Source organism: Oratosquilla oratoria, chromosome 33, assembly GCF_046742065.1.
Source record: "Oratosquilla oratoria isolate Oo_2021 chromosome 33, ASM4674206v1, whole genome shotgun sequence".
Taxonomy (NCBI): domain Eukaryota; kingdom Metazoa; phylum Arthropoda; class Malacostraca; order Stomatopoda; family Squillidae; genus Oratosquilla; species Oratosquilla oratoria.
This window is the reverse complement of record NC_134809.1, coordinates 39,660,075-39,676,345: the sequence shown is the minus strand read 5'-3', so window position 1 is coordinate 39,676,345 and position 16,271 is coordinate 39,660,075. Positions and strand designations below refer to the sequence as shown.

The 16,271-nt window shown below is 38.6% G+C and overlaps 1 protein-coding gene across 1 annotated transcript in view; it reads left to right on the top strand.

The window, feature by feature from the left end:
* Positions 1 to 16,271, top strand: part of LOC143017849 (C-signal-like) — a 56,220-nt gene that overhangs the window by 18,204 nt on the left and 21,745 nt on the right. The window contains exon 3 of the mRNA XM_076172814.1: positions 8,669 to 8,859. Within this exon, the coding sequence (XP_076028929.1) occupies positions 8,669 to 8,859 (191 nt within the window). The remainder of the gene's footprint in view (positions 1 to 8,668; positions 8,860 to 16,271) is intronic.

Genomic DNA, 16,271 nt, shown 5'->3' with positions numbered 1-16,271 from the left:
GAGAATCCTAGAAAGTGGCAAATATATATTAATCAAAGGGATGAATATATGAAAATATGCAGGGAAGAGGAAAATTATGAAATAGACGTAATAGAAAAATGTAAGGATCAATGAAAACTATAGATATGAGAATGGTAAATTGAAAAACAAGCATGAAATAGAGAAACTACACCAGGGGAATATGAAATACATAGAAGATATAGAAATGGCTGAGGTCATGAGTAAACATTTCAAATCGGTTTTCACTAGAGAAAAAGTATGGCACTGGGATGAAGGGCGAGAAGTGAAATCCCCCACTATGGGGTAAATAATAGTAACATGAGCTGAAATAATGGATCAAATAACAAGCCTTGATGTCAGGAAATTGCATGCCCCGGATGGATTTGCAAACTGGATACTAAAGGAGTGTAAAGAAGAATTGTTAGGCAAAATATATGTTGTTTGCTTAAGGAAGGAAAAATAGCAGAAAACTGGAAAAAGGCCAACATTGTACCAATGTATAAAGGGGGTAACAAAGAAGACCCAACAAATTACAGACCAGTTTCCCTTACAAGTACTCTAGCCAAAATTTGTGAAAAAGTTATCAAAAATAAATGGACAAAACATCTGGAAGAGAACAACATACTAAACCCAAAACTTTGGATTCAGACAGGGAATATTATGTGCCACAAACCTGATCTGCTTTTACTCATGGCTATTAGATATAATACAGGAAAGGGACAGATGGGCTGATTGTGCTTTTTTAGATGTACAAAAAGCTATTGATAAAATGCTAAACTGAAAACCATAGGAGGGGTACAAGGTGAACTATTGGAATCGATGGAGGATTTCCTGCATGGAAAAAAGTGAGAGTAATGCTCAGAGATAAAGGTTCTATTTGGGAAGAGGTGATTAGTGGAGTTCCACAGGAATCGTTACTGGCTCCAATAATGTTTGCTGTTTATGTGAATGACATAGTTAAATGAACTTCTTTGCTGATGACACAAAATCGTTGAGAAAAGTGAGCACTGAAATAGACTGTAAGTTGCTGCAGAGAGATCTGAACAAAATTTGGGAATGGAGTCAGAAGTGGGAAGTGAACTTCAACATCAAGAAATGTAGTATAATGGAATTTGGAAAAAGTAAAAACAGGCTATCAGGACAATATAAGATTGGTGAAAAGGATGTAAAGAAAGTGGGATTTGAAAAAGACCTGGGAGTAATCATCACAAAGAACTTGCTGAGGTCAATAAAAGTGGCATTTACTAGGACGAAGAAATGGTGAAGAAAATACTAGTCACACTGATAAGGCCAAGATTGGAGTATGCATCAACACTATGGTCACCCAATACCAAAAAGAATATAAAGAAAGTTAAAAGAATCCATAGGGCAAGTACGAGGATGGTCCCCACACTTTCAGAACTGTGATACGAAGAGAGACTGTCAAAACTAGAGTTACTGACCCTTGAACAAAAAAGAGAAAGGGGAGACTTGTTGACCATTTATAGAATCATGAGAGGTACGGAAGTCCTTCATAGAGAAGACTTACTTAAATGGGATATAAGAAATACAAGAGGACATAGAAAGAAACTCAAAAAAGACAATTATAGAAGAGACCTGAAAAAGAACAGCTTTTCTCACAGTGGTGGATGTATGGGACAAACTGGACGAAATGATAGCGTGTGCAAAAACCATACACAAATTAAGGAACAATTTAGATACTGTGAGATACAGACAGGAGACCATCAGCTTTTCTCCCTTTCCTATAAGATAGAACTAATTAAATACACACACAATGACAGCCACTGCAAAATATCTTGGGTCCATACTGACTTAACATGGGAAGGCTGAAAATTAGAATGAAAAGGCAAAATAGAAGAGACATTATGGTGATGTATGTCCCCCATAAGACAAGAGCTTGGAATAAAGCAGAATATTAAAAAATGTATATGGACACAACTCTTCTAAAGAAAACTATTGAACAAAGTAACAATTCAGTCCATATTGGAGATTTTAATTAGAGTGAGGTCAACTGGGAGGAATGGAAACCAAGTGGCAGAGCTGAATACTGGGGAAATACCCTGTTAAGTATAGGAAATGAGAACACAATGACTCGGTGGGTAAAGGAAGTGACCAGGGTAAGAGATGACATTCCTACAAGATTAGATCTGCTACTGACCAAAGAGCCAGACATCATCTGCTCCTTGAACTAACTTTGATCCATAGGAAAAAGTAACCATGTAACAATTGAATTTCAACTGGAGCATGAGGAAATGGAGTCAAAGTATGAATCACATAGGCAAGGGAGACTCCATTTTAGGAAAGCAGAATACTTAGGGTTGAAACAGTTCTTTGAAGAAGCAGACTGGGAGGAATTGATGAATACCATGGAACATGGAGGAAATGGGAAATCTTTCTTAACATTTACAACCTAGGAGTGAACAAACATTTGGCAAAGATAAGTGGAAGGAAGAAACAGAAACAGGATTGGTTTAACAAAATGTGTGAGATTGCAAAAAAGGCCATGGATGTGGTTTGGGGGAAATAGGGATAGAGAAAAAGCAATAAAGCAAAAGAAGCTTACAAACTAGAAAAGGCTATACAAGAATTTGCAGGAAGAAAATAATTCTGAAAGAGGTGTAGTAGATAAGTGCAAAGATGAACCAAAACTGTTTTACAGGTTTATAAATGGTAAATTGCAACACAGGGAAATAATCAACAAGTTAGTAGTGAATGACGAGGTCTTTAACCACTTCAATACAAGTCAAATATTTGTGTGCAGCATCAGTTGCCATATGTAAGATTCATCACTACTTGCATTATAAAATATAAAGTTGCTGCTGTATTACTCATTCTCTTTTACTCTGAGTGATAATAAATATGATGAAACCAGTTCACAGAATCCGGTGGTAACTCATGTACAACTACAAAAAAATATATATATAATCAAGACGCCGATGCCATCATCCTTGTGTATCCACTTGCACCTCATGATGCCTATGTAGGTGTCATTGTACCGAAATGGTTAACCACTTCAGTATGAGTCAAATTCTTGTGCACAGCATCGGCTGCTATATGTATGCTGCATCACAATACTCGCATTATAAAATATATGGAGAGAAATAAAAAGTACAGAGGAAGATTGATGTACAACAAAACAGACTTTGGAAAACTAAAGAAATTCTTTCAAAATGCAAATTGTGAAAAATTCTATATGGAAGGAACAAAAATGGAAGAGAAATGGGAGATCTTGATGGATAGCTATAATGAAGGAATGAATAGGTATGTACCAAGACAGAAACAAGAGAGGGTGTACATTAAACGCTGGTTCAACAGAAGATGAAGTAAGGCAAAAGATAGAAGAGACAAAGCTTGGAAAAGATGGAGGAAAGATAAAAATATCCTGGAAAATGGCAAATATATATAAACTAGAAATGAGTATGTAAAAGTCTGAAAAGAGGAAAAAAAGGATATATGAAAAAGACATTATAGAAAAATGGAAAGAGCAACCCAAACTCTTCCATAGATATGTGAATGGTAAACTTAAAAATAAACAGGAAATGGTGAAACTATACTAAGGAAATACAGAATACACAGATCTAGAAATGGCTGAAGTCATGAATAAGTCTGTTTTCACTAGAGAGAAGGTACAGTATTGGGACGAAGGAAGCAAATGCGCTGAATGGCCTACCGGCTCCGGCGCTTGGCCTTTGAGCCAAAAATTCCATAAATCAATCGAAGTGCAATCTCCCCCATGAGGGAAATAATAATAACACAAAAAGAAATAATGGAGCACTTAACAAACTTTGATGTTAGGAAATCGCATGGCCTGGATGGAATGGCAAATTGGATTCTAAAGGAATGCAAAGAACTAATGGACAAAATATATAACATAATAAGTTGCTCACTTAAAGAAAGAAAAATACCAAAAGACTGAAAGAATGCCAACATTGTACCAATATATAAAGGAAGAAACACGGAAGAACCAACTGATTACAGACCAGTCTCATTAACAAGCACTGCCAAAATTTGTGAGAAGATCATCAAGAATAGATGGGTAAAACACCTGGAAGAAAATAATATGATAAACCCATGACAATTTGGGTTCAGACAGGGAATATCATGTACCACAAACTTATTCTGTTTTTACTCAAGACTAATTTATATAATACAAGAAAGGGATAGATGGGCTGATTGTGCTTTCTTGGACTTATAAAAAGCCTTCGACAAGGTACCACACAAAAGATTATTTAAAAAAAATGGAAAACATAGGGATAAAAGGCAACCTACTAAACTGGATGGAGGACTTCCCGAATGGTAGAAAGATGAGAGTAGTACTCAGAGAAAAATATTCAGGTTGGAAGGAGGTGATTAGTGGAGTTCCACAAGGATCTGTATTGGCTCCAATAATGTTCACTATTTATGTGAATGACTTGGATGATGATGTGGAATGTTACATGAGCTTCTTTGCAGATTATGCTAAGTTATTGAGGAAAGTAAAAACTGAAACAGATTGTGAATCACCACAGGGAGGCCTGAACAAGGTTTTGAAGTGGAGTCAGAAATGGGAAGTGGATTTCAACATTAAGAAGTATAGCATAATGGAGTTCAGAAAAAGTAAAAAAAAAGAATATCAGGACAACATAAAATTGGAACTAAGGAGGAAAGAAAGTGATCTGAAAAAGACCTGGGAGTAATTATCTCAAATGACTTGCCCTTAGATAAACAAACAAAATTGTTAGAGAATCCTATAGCTTGCTAAGATCAATAAAAATGGCATTTACCTTTTTGGATGAAGAAATTATTAAAAAAAATGTTAGTCACACCAATAAGGCCTAGACTAGAATATGTGGCAGCATTATGGTCACCCAGTACCAAAAAGAATATAAAGAAAATTGAAAGAATCCAGAGAGCAATCACAAAAATGGCTCCAACACTTTCAAACTTGTTATATGAAGAAAGACTGGCTAATTGGAGTTACTGATTTTGAAGCAAAGAAGAGAGGCGACCTACTATAGAATCATAAAGGACACAGAAATACTTGATAGAGAGGACTTGTTAAATTGGGACAAGAGAAACACAAGAGGACATGGAAAGAAACTCAAAAAAGATAGTTATAGAAGAGATCTGAAGAACAGTTTTTCACATAGAGTGGTGGACACTTGGAACAAACTAGATGAAACAATAGTGTGTGCAAAAACCATTCATGAATTTAAGAGCAAACTAGACACTGAGATATAAAGGCAGGATACCACAAGCATAGCTCCCCTTCCTGTAAAATACAACTACATAAATACAACTACTAAGTATTTCAGCGGCTTTGACCCATCGTTTTTCGCTCATATTTCCGAAATAATCATTCACATCAGCATGGTATATTAGCACAGCCTAATTCACACCCGGCCATAATTTTTGACGTTATAGTGTATTCACAAGTGTATTTAATTACCGTGTTTACTCTTGATATTGTGTGTGTCGTAGCCGACACCTGTGAAGTAAATCCAACAAGTGAAGTTGGGATACACGAGGTAGTTTGTGATGACGTCACGACTTCACCTGTTCGATTTACTTCACGGGTGTCGGCTACGACACACTTAATATCAAGAGTAAACGCCGTAATTAAATACACTTGTAAATGCACTCTAACATAAAAAATTATGGCCGGGTGTGAATTAGGCTGTGCTAATATATCATACTGATGTGAATGGTTATTTCGGAAATATGAGCGAAAAACGATGGGTCAAAGCCGCTGAAATACTTAGTAGGTAATTACATCTCCTTTCCCAGTTTCACCTTCATCTACATTAACCTTGAAGAAACCTCTTTCCACTTCACCACACGTTTACTTATCTCTTCACTTACTAGTATAGCCCTCCCCCCTCTCTCCCTCATCCTCTCTTCACTCCTGACACCCTCCTAACTACACTCCCAAATTCTAAATTGCCCCTCCCTTTCAACTTAGTTTTACTCAATGCCAACACATCTTTCTTCTCACAAACATACTGCCTATCTCTTCCCTTCCACTCTCACCTGTACCACATCCATGCACATTAAAAGACCCAAACCTTAGGGTTCTGGTTGTAAAACTCCAAGACCCTCATATGCTTTTTTTTTTTTTTTTCTTTTCTTTCCTTTTTTTTTTTTTAGGAATGTCCCCTTTGGAGCCACAGAAAGTAGAATGCCTAGTCCTAGCCCTGTCCAATATGTGTTGGCTTTTACAACTCAAGTGGGAACATTCAGTTGTAGTATTCGTACCCACCACAGGGTTTGCCAAAAAAAGGAAATGAACATTCAGAGAAGTGGTACATGACAGTATTAAGAGTGGGGGGGACAGCATAATGGAGGGACAGTCGCAGGATAATAAAATATCATCATTTCTTTATGAGACCCTAAAGTATCAGCTGCATGCTACTGAGCAGCTTTTAACCCCACAATAACTTGCAGTCACTACAGTTATTTCTGAGAACATAAAAATCCTTTCCAGCAAATGACAAGTGTTTTATTTTTATTTATTCCTATACACCACACCATATCTTCTGCCTTGTTTTATTTTCCCTTTTGTTATATTTATTCTATGTAATTTCTTTGTTATTCACTTACCATTCCTCCTTGTTTTATTTTCTAAGCTTATTTATCTGATAAATTTAATCAAAATTTCCAAAAACAATATCTCTTATAATTTGTTTTGCATAATGCTTTAAAAAAGGCAGTTCAGTATCATTGTAAGAATCTAGCCCCATCATTTAGCTCCCCTTGCATGTTCTACATGTGAATTATATCATTATTGCTAGGTGGTTATCATAAGCTTTCCTCTCCTGCCTTTCTCTCTGAGTTCTGTACAGGGTGTCCTTGAGTTACAATGGAGTTCCATTCCTACGCAGCGTCATAAACCAATTTTTGACATAGGTTGAAGCCAACCTGATTAAGCACCTTCCATGGCAATTGCTTTCCTTTTTTCACTGCACTGCTATCAGAAGAGTTTGCCTTACACTTGGGAACCAAAATGAAGGGCAAAAAGTTCCCCTCAAAAAAGCAACATAAATATGAGAGTGAATGATAAGTAGTAATCCGAAATGGCTCTTCTTTTCTTAGTCTATTATAACATGATGACATACTCCTTTGCCACACTCACTAACTAGTTCTTTGTATTATTTAATAATAATAATAAAAAGACCAAAAAGGCAGGGACAAGCACTGCCAGTGTTGTAAATGCAAAACAGTAAAAGTCAAGATTGTCATAAACCAAGGACTCCCTGTATGTTATTAATATATTATTCTTTACCTCTTTTCTGATATTTTTTCTTCCCAGTCATGTATTATCCTCAGTAGTTCTTTCTTCATTTTCATAATTCCTAGATTTGACAATAAGTAGCCTGCGGCACTGGACAAAATCACCATTCATCAAACACAATGACAATGTATGAAGAGTGAACACATATCATGATGTTACTGTGGGTAGGATTTATGAGAATGGCCAAAGCAGATATTTTGGTGATAAGATCAGTAATTTCAAATTGCAGTAAGTAAAAGAACTAGAAATTTTGTGTAATTTATTTATTCATTATTGACTTTGGTAAGTACTAAAAACTTATTTAGGTAAAATTAGACATATTTAATCTTCAAAGTGGTTCCACTTTTAGGTAGCTATCTTATGTGTTGTTAAGGTTGTATTTTTTCCTGTAGTCTCTGGGAATGTGTTTCTTACTTACCTTCTGGATGCTAATTACTATTTCATCCACTTTCAAATACTTCCTAGACTGACAAATTCTATACATCACCAAACTCCCCAGAAAGTAACCCAGCAGAGAAATCACTTTCAAGACGAAAAAATTGCACTGGCATCTTAAGTTTAGGTCATCACTTTGCATTAAAACACTACCAACACAGAATCAGCCAAGCAATAGACACCAGTTGACCTAGATGCAGTCACCACACAGAAGATACAGTGTTATATTTACACACTTGTTTTAGATAATAGCATAAATTCTCATTACTGAGTGACTTTTAGGCTAAACCAGTGGCCATGACTAATTTCCTGAGGGCCACAGAAAACAATTAAAGAAATTTGGAAAATCAAACAAACACAGAATCCCCATCACATTCACCAGTACAGATGCAGAAAGAACAAAGAAATATAAAAACTCAGGCTGAAGGCCCTGACAAAAAAATAATAATAAAATAAATAAAAAGAAACTCACCTACCTTCTCTAATCAACATGGATTCAGATTGGGGAATAAACTTAGTAACCATGTAGTAAGCACTGAAACTATCAGTTGTTTTAAAAAACAATTAGACAACTTTATGGATAGGGATGACAGGTGGTGATGGATACGGAGCTGCCTTATGGTCTCTTGCAGTCTCCTTTATTCTTATGTTCTTATGTTGGCCATTCCACCAGCATACTGCTCACAAACATCTCACAGGTGCTCGAAGTATTGAACAAGAAGCCCCACCAGAAAGAACAGTTATGGCAGCCATTGATGTAAACAAGGCAATTGACAAAATCCCTATTCATTTTTTAGGAAATGTATAAGTTATGACTAGGTGCTTTTCAAGAGGAGGGGTAGGCACACCAAGAATGAAGGATTAACTTTTTCTGGTCCTCTCAGTTCCCAGCCATTGCAACCCTGGATTGGAAAGATAATGAATAATTATTTTACAGATTTACATACATGCTTTTTCTTTCAGATGTCACTGATGAAAGTCAATATTGCTCTCTGGTTGCTGAGGTGGAAAAGATGACAGGAACATATGGATTGAACCTCCTGATTAATAATGCAGGTGTTGCACCCAAGTCTACACGCATCAACATGGTCAAGTCCAGTCAAATGAAAGAAACACTACTTGTCAACACAGTAGCACCTCTCATGTTAACCAAGGTATATGTTGATATGTGAACTCTTTTCATAGATTATAGTTTTTGCAAAGTAAAATTACTTGAAGTATTTGGAGATTTGTTTGTAGCAGAATGCTATACTTATCCAGCCCATATGGGGTATAGACTGCATAAGTTTTATACATACATATACTAAGGGCTTTTTCCCCCTTACAAAGGAGGTAGCCAAACCCAAAGGCATATATCTACTCCCACCCATTTCATCCCCGCATACTCCTGTCCCATTCACCATCCTTCCCTCCCTCTTTCCTTGGCTCCTCCTGGATGAGAGGTCATCCCAGCATCTCAGTCACTACCCTGGGTCAGAAGCAATGTAGCAAGACACAGCACATCCACAGCAAGGCTGCTTCATTTAGATGGTGACCCTCCTCTCTGTCCCCTCATGTGGAAAAAGAGAAGACAGGGAGAAATCCCTTCAGGCTGTCAAAATATCATTCACACATTCTTCCTCACCCTTCCCCATCCCCCACCCACTCCCTTCCATGCATCATAGCAACACTGACGAGTTAAACACCATATGAGGACGGAGCCTTTATTTGTATGACATTTCGCTTATTACAGCGAAACTTCATACAAATAAAGGCTCCATCCTCATATGGTGTTTAACTCGTCAGTCTTGTCAGCAACTGCTACTTTCATGAAAAAAATCACAGCAACATCCATACACAACCATTCTCCACTCATCCCTATCTACTGTCTTCTCCCTTCCTCAACAGACATTCCCCTCTTTCCCAATGCCCCTTTTACCCCATCCATCCATCTCCCTCATGTTCACTCCTTCCACCTCTGCCTTCCTCACCTCTTTTACTAATTTCTTCACTCATTCTTTCCATGTGTCCAAACCATCCCAATACTCTTTCATCTACCCTATCTCCCAACTCCTTTCCACACCCATTCTCCTCCTCACTTCCTCATTTCTCACCTTATCCAGCCTAGTAACCCCTACCATACTTCTCAGGTATTTCATCTCAAATATATTTAAACTCTTCCTCTCTTATGTTCCATGTTTCTGCCCCATACAGTGATGTTGGCACAATCACCCTTTCATACAATCTCCTCTTAGCATCCATTCCCAAATGTCTATTTCTCATTACACTTTTTAATCCTCCAAGGCATTTACTTCTCTCAATCTACATTTATCTCCATCTCCACTTCTCCCTTTCCTGCCACATTCGCCCCCAAGTATTTAAAGCTATCCACTTCCTCCAGTCTTAATTCCTTAATACTCGCCTCCAATTTGCTGCCATCCTCTCCCCTTGTACATCTCATCACCTTACTTTTACCCACATTAATCTTCAACTTCCATCTTTCGCACACCTTCCCAAACTCTGTCACTAACCTCCTTAATCCCTCTTCTGATCCTGCTACAAGCACAGTGTCATCAGCAAACAACAACTGGGGTATCTCCCATTTTACTCTATTTTCTTTAACCATCTCCAGTCTCAAACCCATTACCCTTGCATTTACTTCCCGCACCACCCCATCTATGTATAAATTGAACAGCCATGGTGACATGACACATCGCTGGGGAAGTCCCACCTTTACCTCAAACCACTCATTCTCTCCATTTCTAATTCTAACACAGGCTCTACTACTTTCATAAAAACTTGACTGCTCCTAACATCTTTTTTCCTGTCCCATATATCTGTAATACCTCCCACAGTGCCTTTCTGTCTACCCTGTCATAAGCCTTTTCTAAATCCATAAAAGCCCCAAAAAATCCTTATCTATTCCTAAAGATTTCTCACATATCTGCCTTACCACAAAAATCTGATCCACGCAACCACTACCTGTCCTGAACCCAATTTGTTTCATAGTGATTATTCCCTCTGTTCCTCTCCTAATCCTCTCAATCAGAACCCTTCCATAAGCCTTCCCAACTACACTCAACAAATTGACCCCTCTGAAACTACTACAATCACACTTATCCCCTACACCCTTGTAAAGCAGAAATACATGTACTCCTCCAGTCCTTCAGCTATCTACCCTCTTTTAGACAAACATTAACCACTTTGGTATGATGATGCCTATGTGGGCATCATGAGTCGTGAATGTTAGGTTGTTGTACATTTGGCAGCTGGTGCCAAGATGCAAGTTGGTGATACCAGATAGTGGTTAAATGCATTTTTTTTATTTTTTTATTTTTTATTTTTTTTTATTTTTCATGCACAGAGAGAGGGGAAGATATAATTGATCATATGAATGCTCTTGATCATGCCCCACCCTCATTTTATGAAATATATATTTTTTTTTTATGAAGAGAAATGGAAAGAGATAGAGTTTAATAAGAACAGGCTTGATTGCATTTTGTGGTTTGTCAACCACAACTGGTGAAAGAGAGTGAGGAAACTGTCTATCTCTCTTCTTTCACGACCAAGAAAGGGTATTTACCTAGTTGTATCTTACAGGAAGGGGAGCTATGCTCGTGGTGTCCCATCTCTGTATCTCGCCATATCTAATTTGCTCTTAAATTCTTGTATTGTTTTTGCACACACTATTGTTTCATCTAGTATGTTCCATACATCCACCATTCCATGGGGGAAAGCTGTTTTTTTTTCATGTCTTCTATAACTGTCATTTTTGAGTTTCTTACCATGTCCTATGGGTGACCATAGTGTCACTGCATACTCCAATTTTGGCCTTATCAATGTGACTAGTATTTTCTTTACCATTTCTTCATCCAAGTAAGTAAAAGACACTTTTATTGATCTTTTGTCGACAATTTTGTTTATCTGTTTATCAGGGGACATATCCTTTGTGATGATTACTTCCAGGATTTTTTCAGATCCCACTTTCATTACTTCCTTTGCACCAATTTTATATTGTCCTGATATCCTTTTTTTACTTTTTCCAAATTTCATTGTACTACATTTCTTAATGTTGAAGTCCACTTCCCACTTCTGACTCCATTACCAAACCCTGTTCAGATCTGTCTGCAGTGAGTTACAGTCCATTTCATTACTCACTTTTTTAAACAGTTTTGCATCATCTGCAAAGAAGTTCATGTAACATTCCACCCCCTTGTCCATGTCATTCACCTTGTGTTTGCTTCTCGTTGATCCATATGAGAGGCAACCTTTCAACATTGTCAAGAATATGTGAAAGTTGCATAGATATTCATGTCACTCCCTTTGAAGCATCTATCTCCTTAATCTTGTCCTTGTTCTTGAGGATAGTACAAATTGTTGATGTAGTCCGATTGTGCGTGCTAAGTCAGCCACACTCACACTTCATTCTCACTTTTCAATTACTTCATGTTTCACCTCTACAGTGATTTGTCTTCACTCATCCCTGTCTTCTTGTGTTTTTTCTGTTGGGATATTCTTGCAAGGGTTAAACTTTGCACTGAAAAAATCACAAATAATGCATCTGAATACAAGTTTAGTAGATGTGCAATCACAAGCAAGACTAAGATGCAGATGGAATGAGTGATAAACACAGACTGATAGCCAAGCTTCCTGGTAATATGAACAGAACATTCACGCCCTATACGTATGATACATGTCCAGCTTCATACTGAACATATATAACAAACGAATCTATGACGCATTATTTCATCACTAATCAATCACTTGTTAACCATCTGCAGAATTATGAAAGGCATGGAAGTCCTTAATAGTGAAGACTTACTAAATTGGGATAAGAGAAACACAAGAGGACATGGAAAAAAGCTCAAAAAGGACAATTATAGACCTGAAAAAGAATAGCCATCCCCATAGAGTGGTGGATGTACATACATATACCAAAGGCTTTTTCCCCCTTACACGGGGGGTAGTCAAAAAGAAAAAGGCATAGAAATCACTCCCACCCATTTCATTTCTCATATATTCCACTCCCCTCCATCCTCCTCCTTCCCTCCTATCTTGGCACCTCCTGAATGATGGGTCATCCCTGCATCCTGTCCACTGCCCTGGGTCAGAAGCAGTGTCGCAAGACACAGCACATACACAGCAAGGCCGCTTCATAAATTCGGCGATACCCCCCTCTCCATCCCCTCATGCAGGAAAGGAGAAGACGGGGAGAAATCCCTTCAGGCTGGATGTATGGAACATATTAGATGAAAGAACAGTGTGTGCAAAAAAATACAAGAATTTAAGAGCAAACTAGATATGGAGAGATACAAAGATAGGACACCATGAGCATAGCTCCCCTTCCTGTAAGATACAACAAGGTAAATACATTAATATTTGTTTAGTTTCCAATTGCATTTCATAATCCACTTAATTACCACAGTGCAATTATTACAATATGGTTGGAAAATATCCAGAATTACACCTGTAGAAATTTTTATTACAAAAACATGTTTTCTATTGTTTTGAACAATTCCAAGACACTTTTCCTCTCTGATATATATGTTTTTTTAATGTTGCATTTTCGAGTTATGCAACCCCCCTACAATTATATTGGTAAAGTATTCAATTTTTTTTAATAGAAACAGGGTTTTATACCATTGTGGATGATTCTAGACTCTAGTTCTATGAAATTTCTATTAGAAATGCCTCATTTTTGAGGTATGCCACCCCTTCCCCCTTCACGATTTTGGGAGATGGGAATCGGGGGTTTTGGGTGGGACAGTAAAAGATGATTGGGTAATTCTAATCTAACCAACTAAACCAAACCTAACCTAGCCTACCCAATCCCACACATGCATAACCAAGCATTAAAGGCAGGAGTCATGGCCCCACAGGATAAACATTGATTGGTAAAAAGTCCCGTGACACTCATGGTTACATATGATTGGCTAAAAAGAAAATAGGTATAACTCAAAAATACGCCATTCACAACAAAAATTCTATAGAAGAAAAGTGTGTTAGAATAGCCCAAAGTAATAGATAATCATGATTCTATAATTTAATTTGCTGTGGGTATAATACTGGATATTTTTTATGCAACTCATCAACTGAGTTACTTGGTCCTGGAGCTGCAGCGTCTACGTCGTGGGACCACCCCCCAACCCCAAGAGTTGGGGGCCAAATGGCAGCAACCACCCCTGGCCACCGGCTCTACGCAGGTGGCACCGATCCCCAAGAGTAGCTACGCCTACCTTGGGGAGTACCACAATCCTTTTTCCCAACATGCAATATTACGTTTTTTCTGCACCGAGGGGTGATTTTCCGGCGATCACCCCTCTTCTTCTACTTTTAGCTGGTGATGTAGAGAGCAATCCTGGGCCCACCACAAAATACACATGCCCAACATGCTCTAAACCCATTACTTCGAGCAGACAGACAAAGGGCTCAGTTCAGTGCAATATGTGCAAAAACTGGGCCCACCTCACTTGTACAACACTTGCTGACACAAACCAATACACAAACACTTGGACATGTTCTACCTGCCCTCCAGTAACCCCACTCCCACCTCCCCAATCACAGCCAGCACCCTCACCCACTCCCAATTTCCCTCTGCCCTTACCCCCGATTAGTACTCCCCTTCCTTTGTCCCCGATCTCTCCTTTCCCCCCCTCTGACCCAGATCCTACACCTTCCCCACTACCACCCCAACCTCAACCCCAAACAGCAACATACAACACATACAAAACACACAACATCAACATATTACAACACAACATTGACGGTATTAACACGAAAAAACATGAACTTGAACACTTTCTTAAACAACACAACATACACATTGCGATTTTACAAGAAACAAAATTAAGACACTCACACAAAACACCATCATTTCATAATTACACCACCATCAGACAAGACCGGACTGATGGCTATGGCGGTGGACTCATCACCCTGATCCACCACTCCATCTGTTTTGTGGACACAAGTGCCACAACCAAAATTCTCCTCCCTACCACAGATAACACAACAGAAATCCAATCCATTCGAATCCGCACAGGCAACAAATCAACACTGACAATAGTTAACATGTACATTCCCCCCCAATCATCCCCCACAGTTCCAGACACCTTCAGGCCTCATTTTAGCCAACTAGCCTCAATCCCCAACCTGATCATGGGTGGAGACTTCAACGCCAAGTCGTCTGCCTGGTATGTCGACAACCCTGACACAGACAGAGGGCTTGATATACAGACTCAGTTTGACTCATTGACTATCATGAACAACACACATAATCATACACATATCCCACACCAAGCCCTCTACACTCCCTCCTCTCCTGATATCACTTTTTGCTCCCCCTGCCTAACCCCAACAACATCATGGAGAGTGGTCGGAACCCTTGGCTCTGACCACCTTCCAATCATCATCACCACCAAAACAAGATGCACCCCAGTTGGCCACAGACACACTTACACCAATTACAAGAGAGCTAACTGGGAAGCTTTTACTGAAGAGACAGAACAACATTTTGAAACAATTAACAGTACACCAATCACAAACATAAACAATGCTGTGCACACTTTTAATACAATCATACAAAATGCAGACAAGAGATACATCCCTAGAGGCAACAGAAAATCACACAACCCCAACTTCACACCAGAAATCCAAAGCCTCATCAGACAACGTGACACACTTAAACACGGTACCCCCACACCTATCCCGCAAAACATAGCAGACCAAATACAAACACTAAACACTGTAATTGCCAATAAAATACATGAACAAAAAACACAAAATTGGCAAAACTTTATCAATACACTTGATCACAAAACATACACCAGCAAATTGTACAAAACACTCAACAGCATTACACTATCCAACAGTAACACTACACGCTCTCACGCAGCAATAATCACAACAACAGATAATCTACCCTCAAACAGACAACAAGCAAACGCACTCATACGTCATTTTGCACAGACAAGCCATCTCACTTCTCACCCTGACGACCGACGCACCATTCGACGTAAGAAAGACTTTCCCACAGACTCAGACTATATACCCTTCATAGACAGTCAGACAAAACTCATAATACATAGTCTCAAGCACTCATCTGCCTGTGGCCCTGATAACATAAGCAACATCCACCTAAAACACATTGGACCACAAGGTATACACGCACTCACAAACATTGCAAACTACAGCTATTCACACAACACTATACCCGACATCTGGAAGCATGGTAAAATAATCACCATTCCAAAACCGAACAAAGACCCAACAATCCCAACATCGCACCGCCCAATCACACTTCTCTGCACCCCCTCTAAAGTCATTGAACGCCTAATACTTAAACTTGTCACACCACATATTCCCCTTGCTGACTCACAACACGGTTTTAGGCCACTACACTCCACAAACACTCTTCTGACAAACCTCACACAAAGAATTTTAGATGGCATCAATTCAGATAGGCCCCACCAAAGAACACTTCTTATAACATTAGACATTAGTAAAGCTTTTGATGCTATCCCCCGCCACAATCTACAAACAATATATATAACACAAACATGCACAATAATACCAAAACATGGCGGTC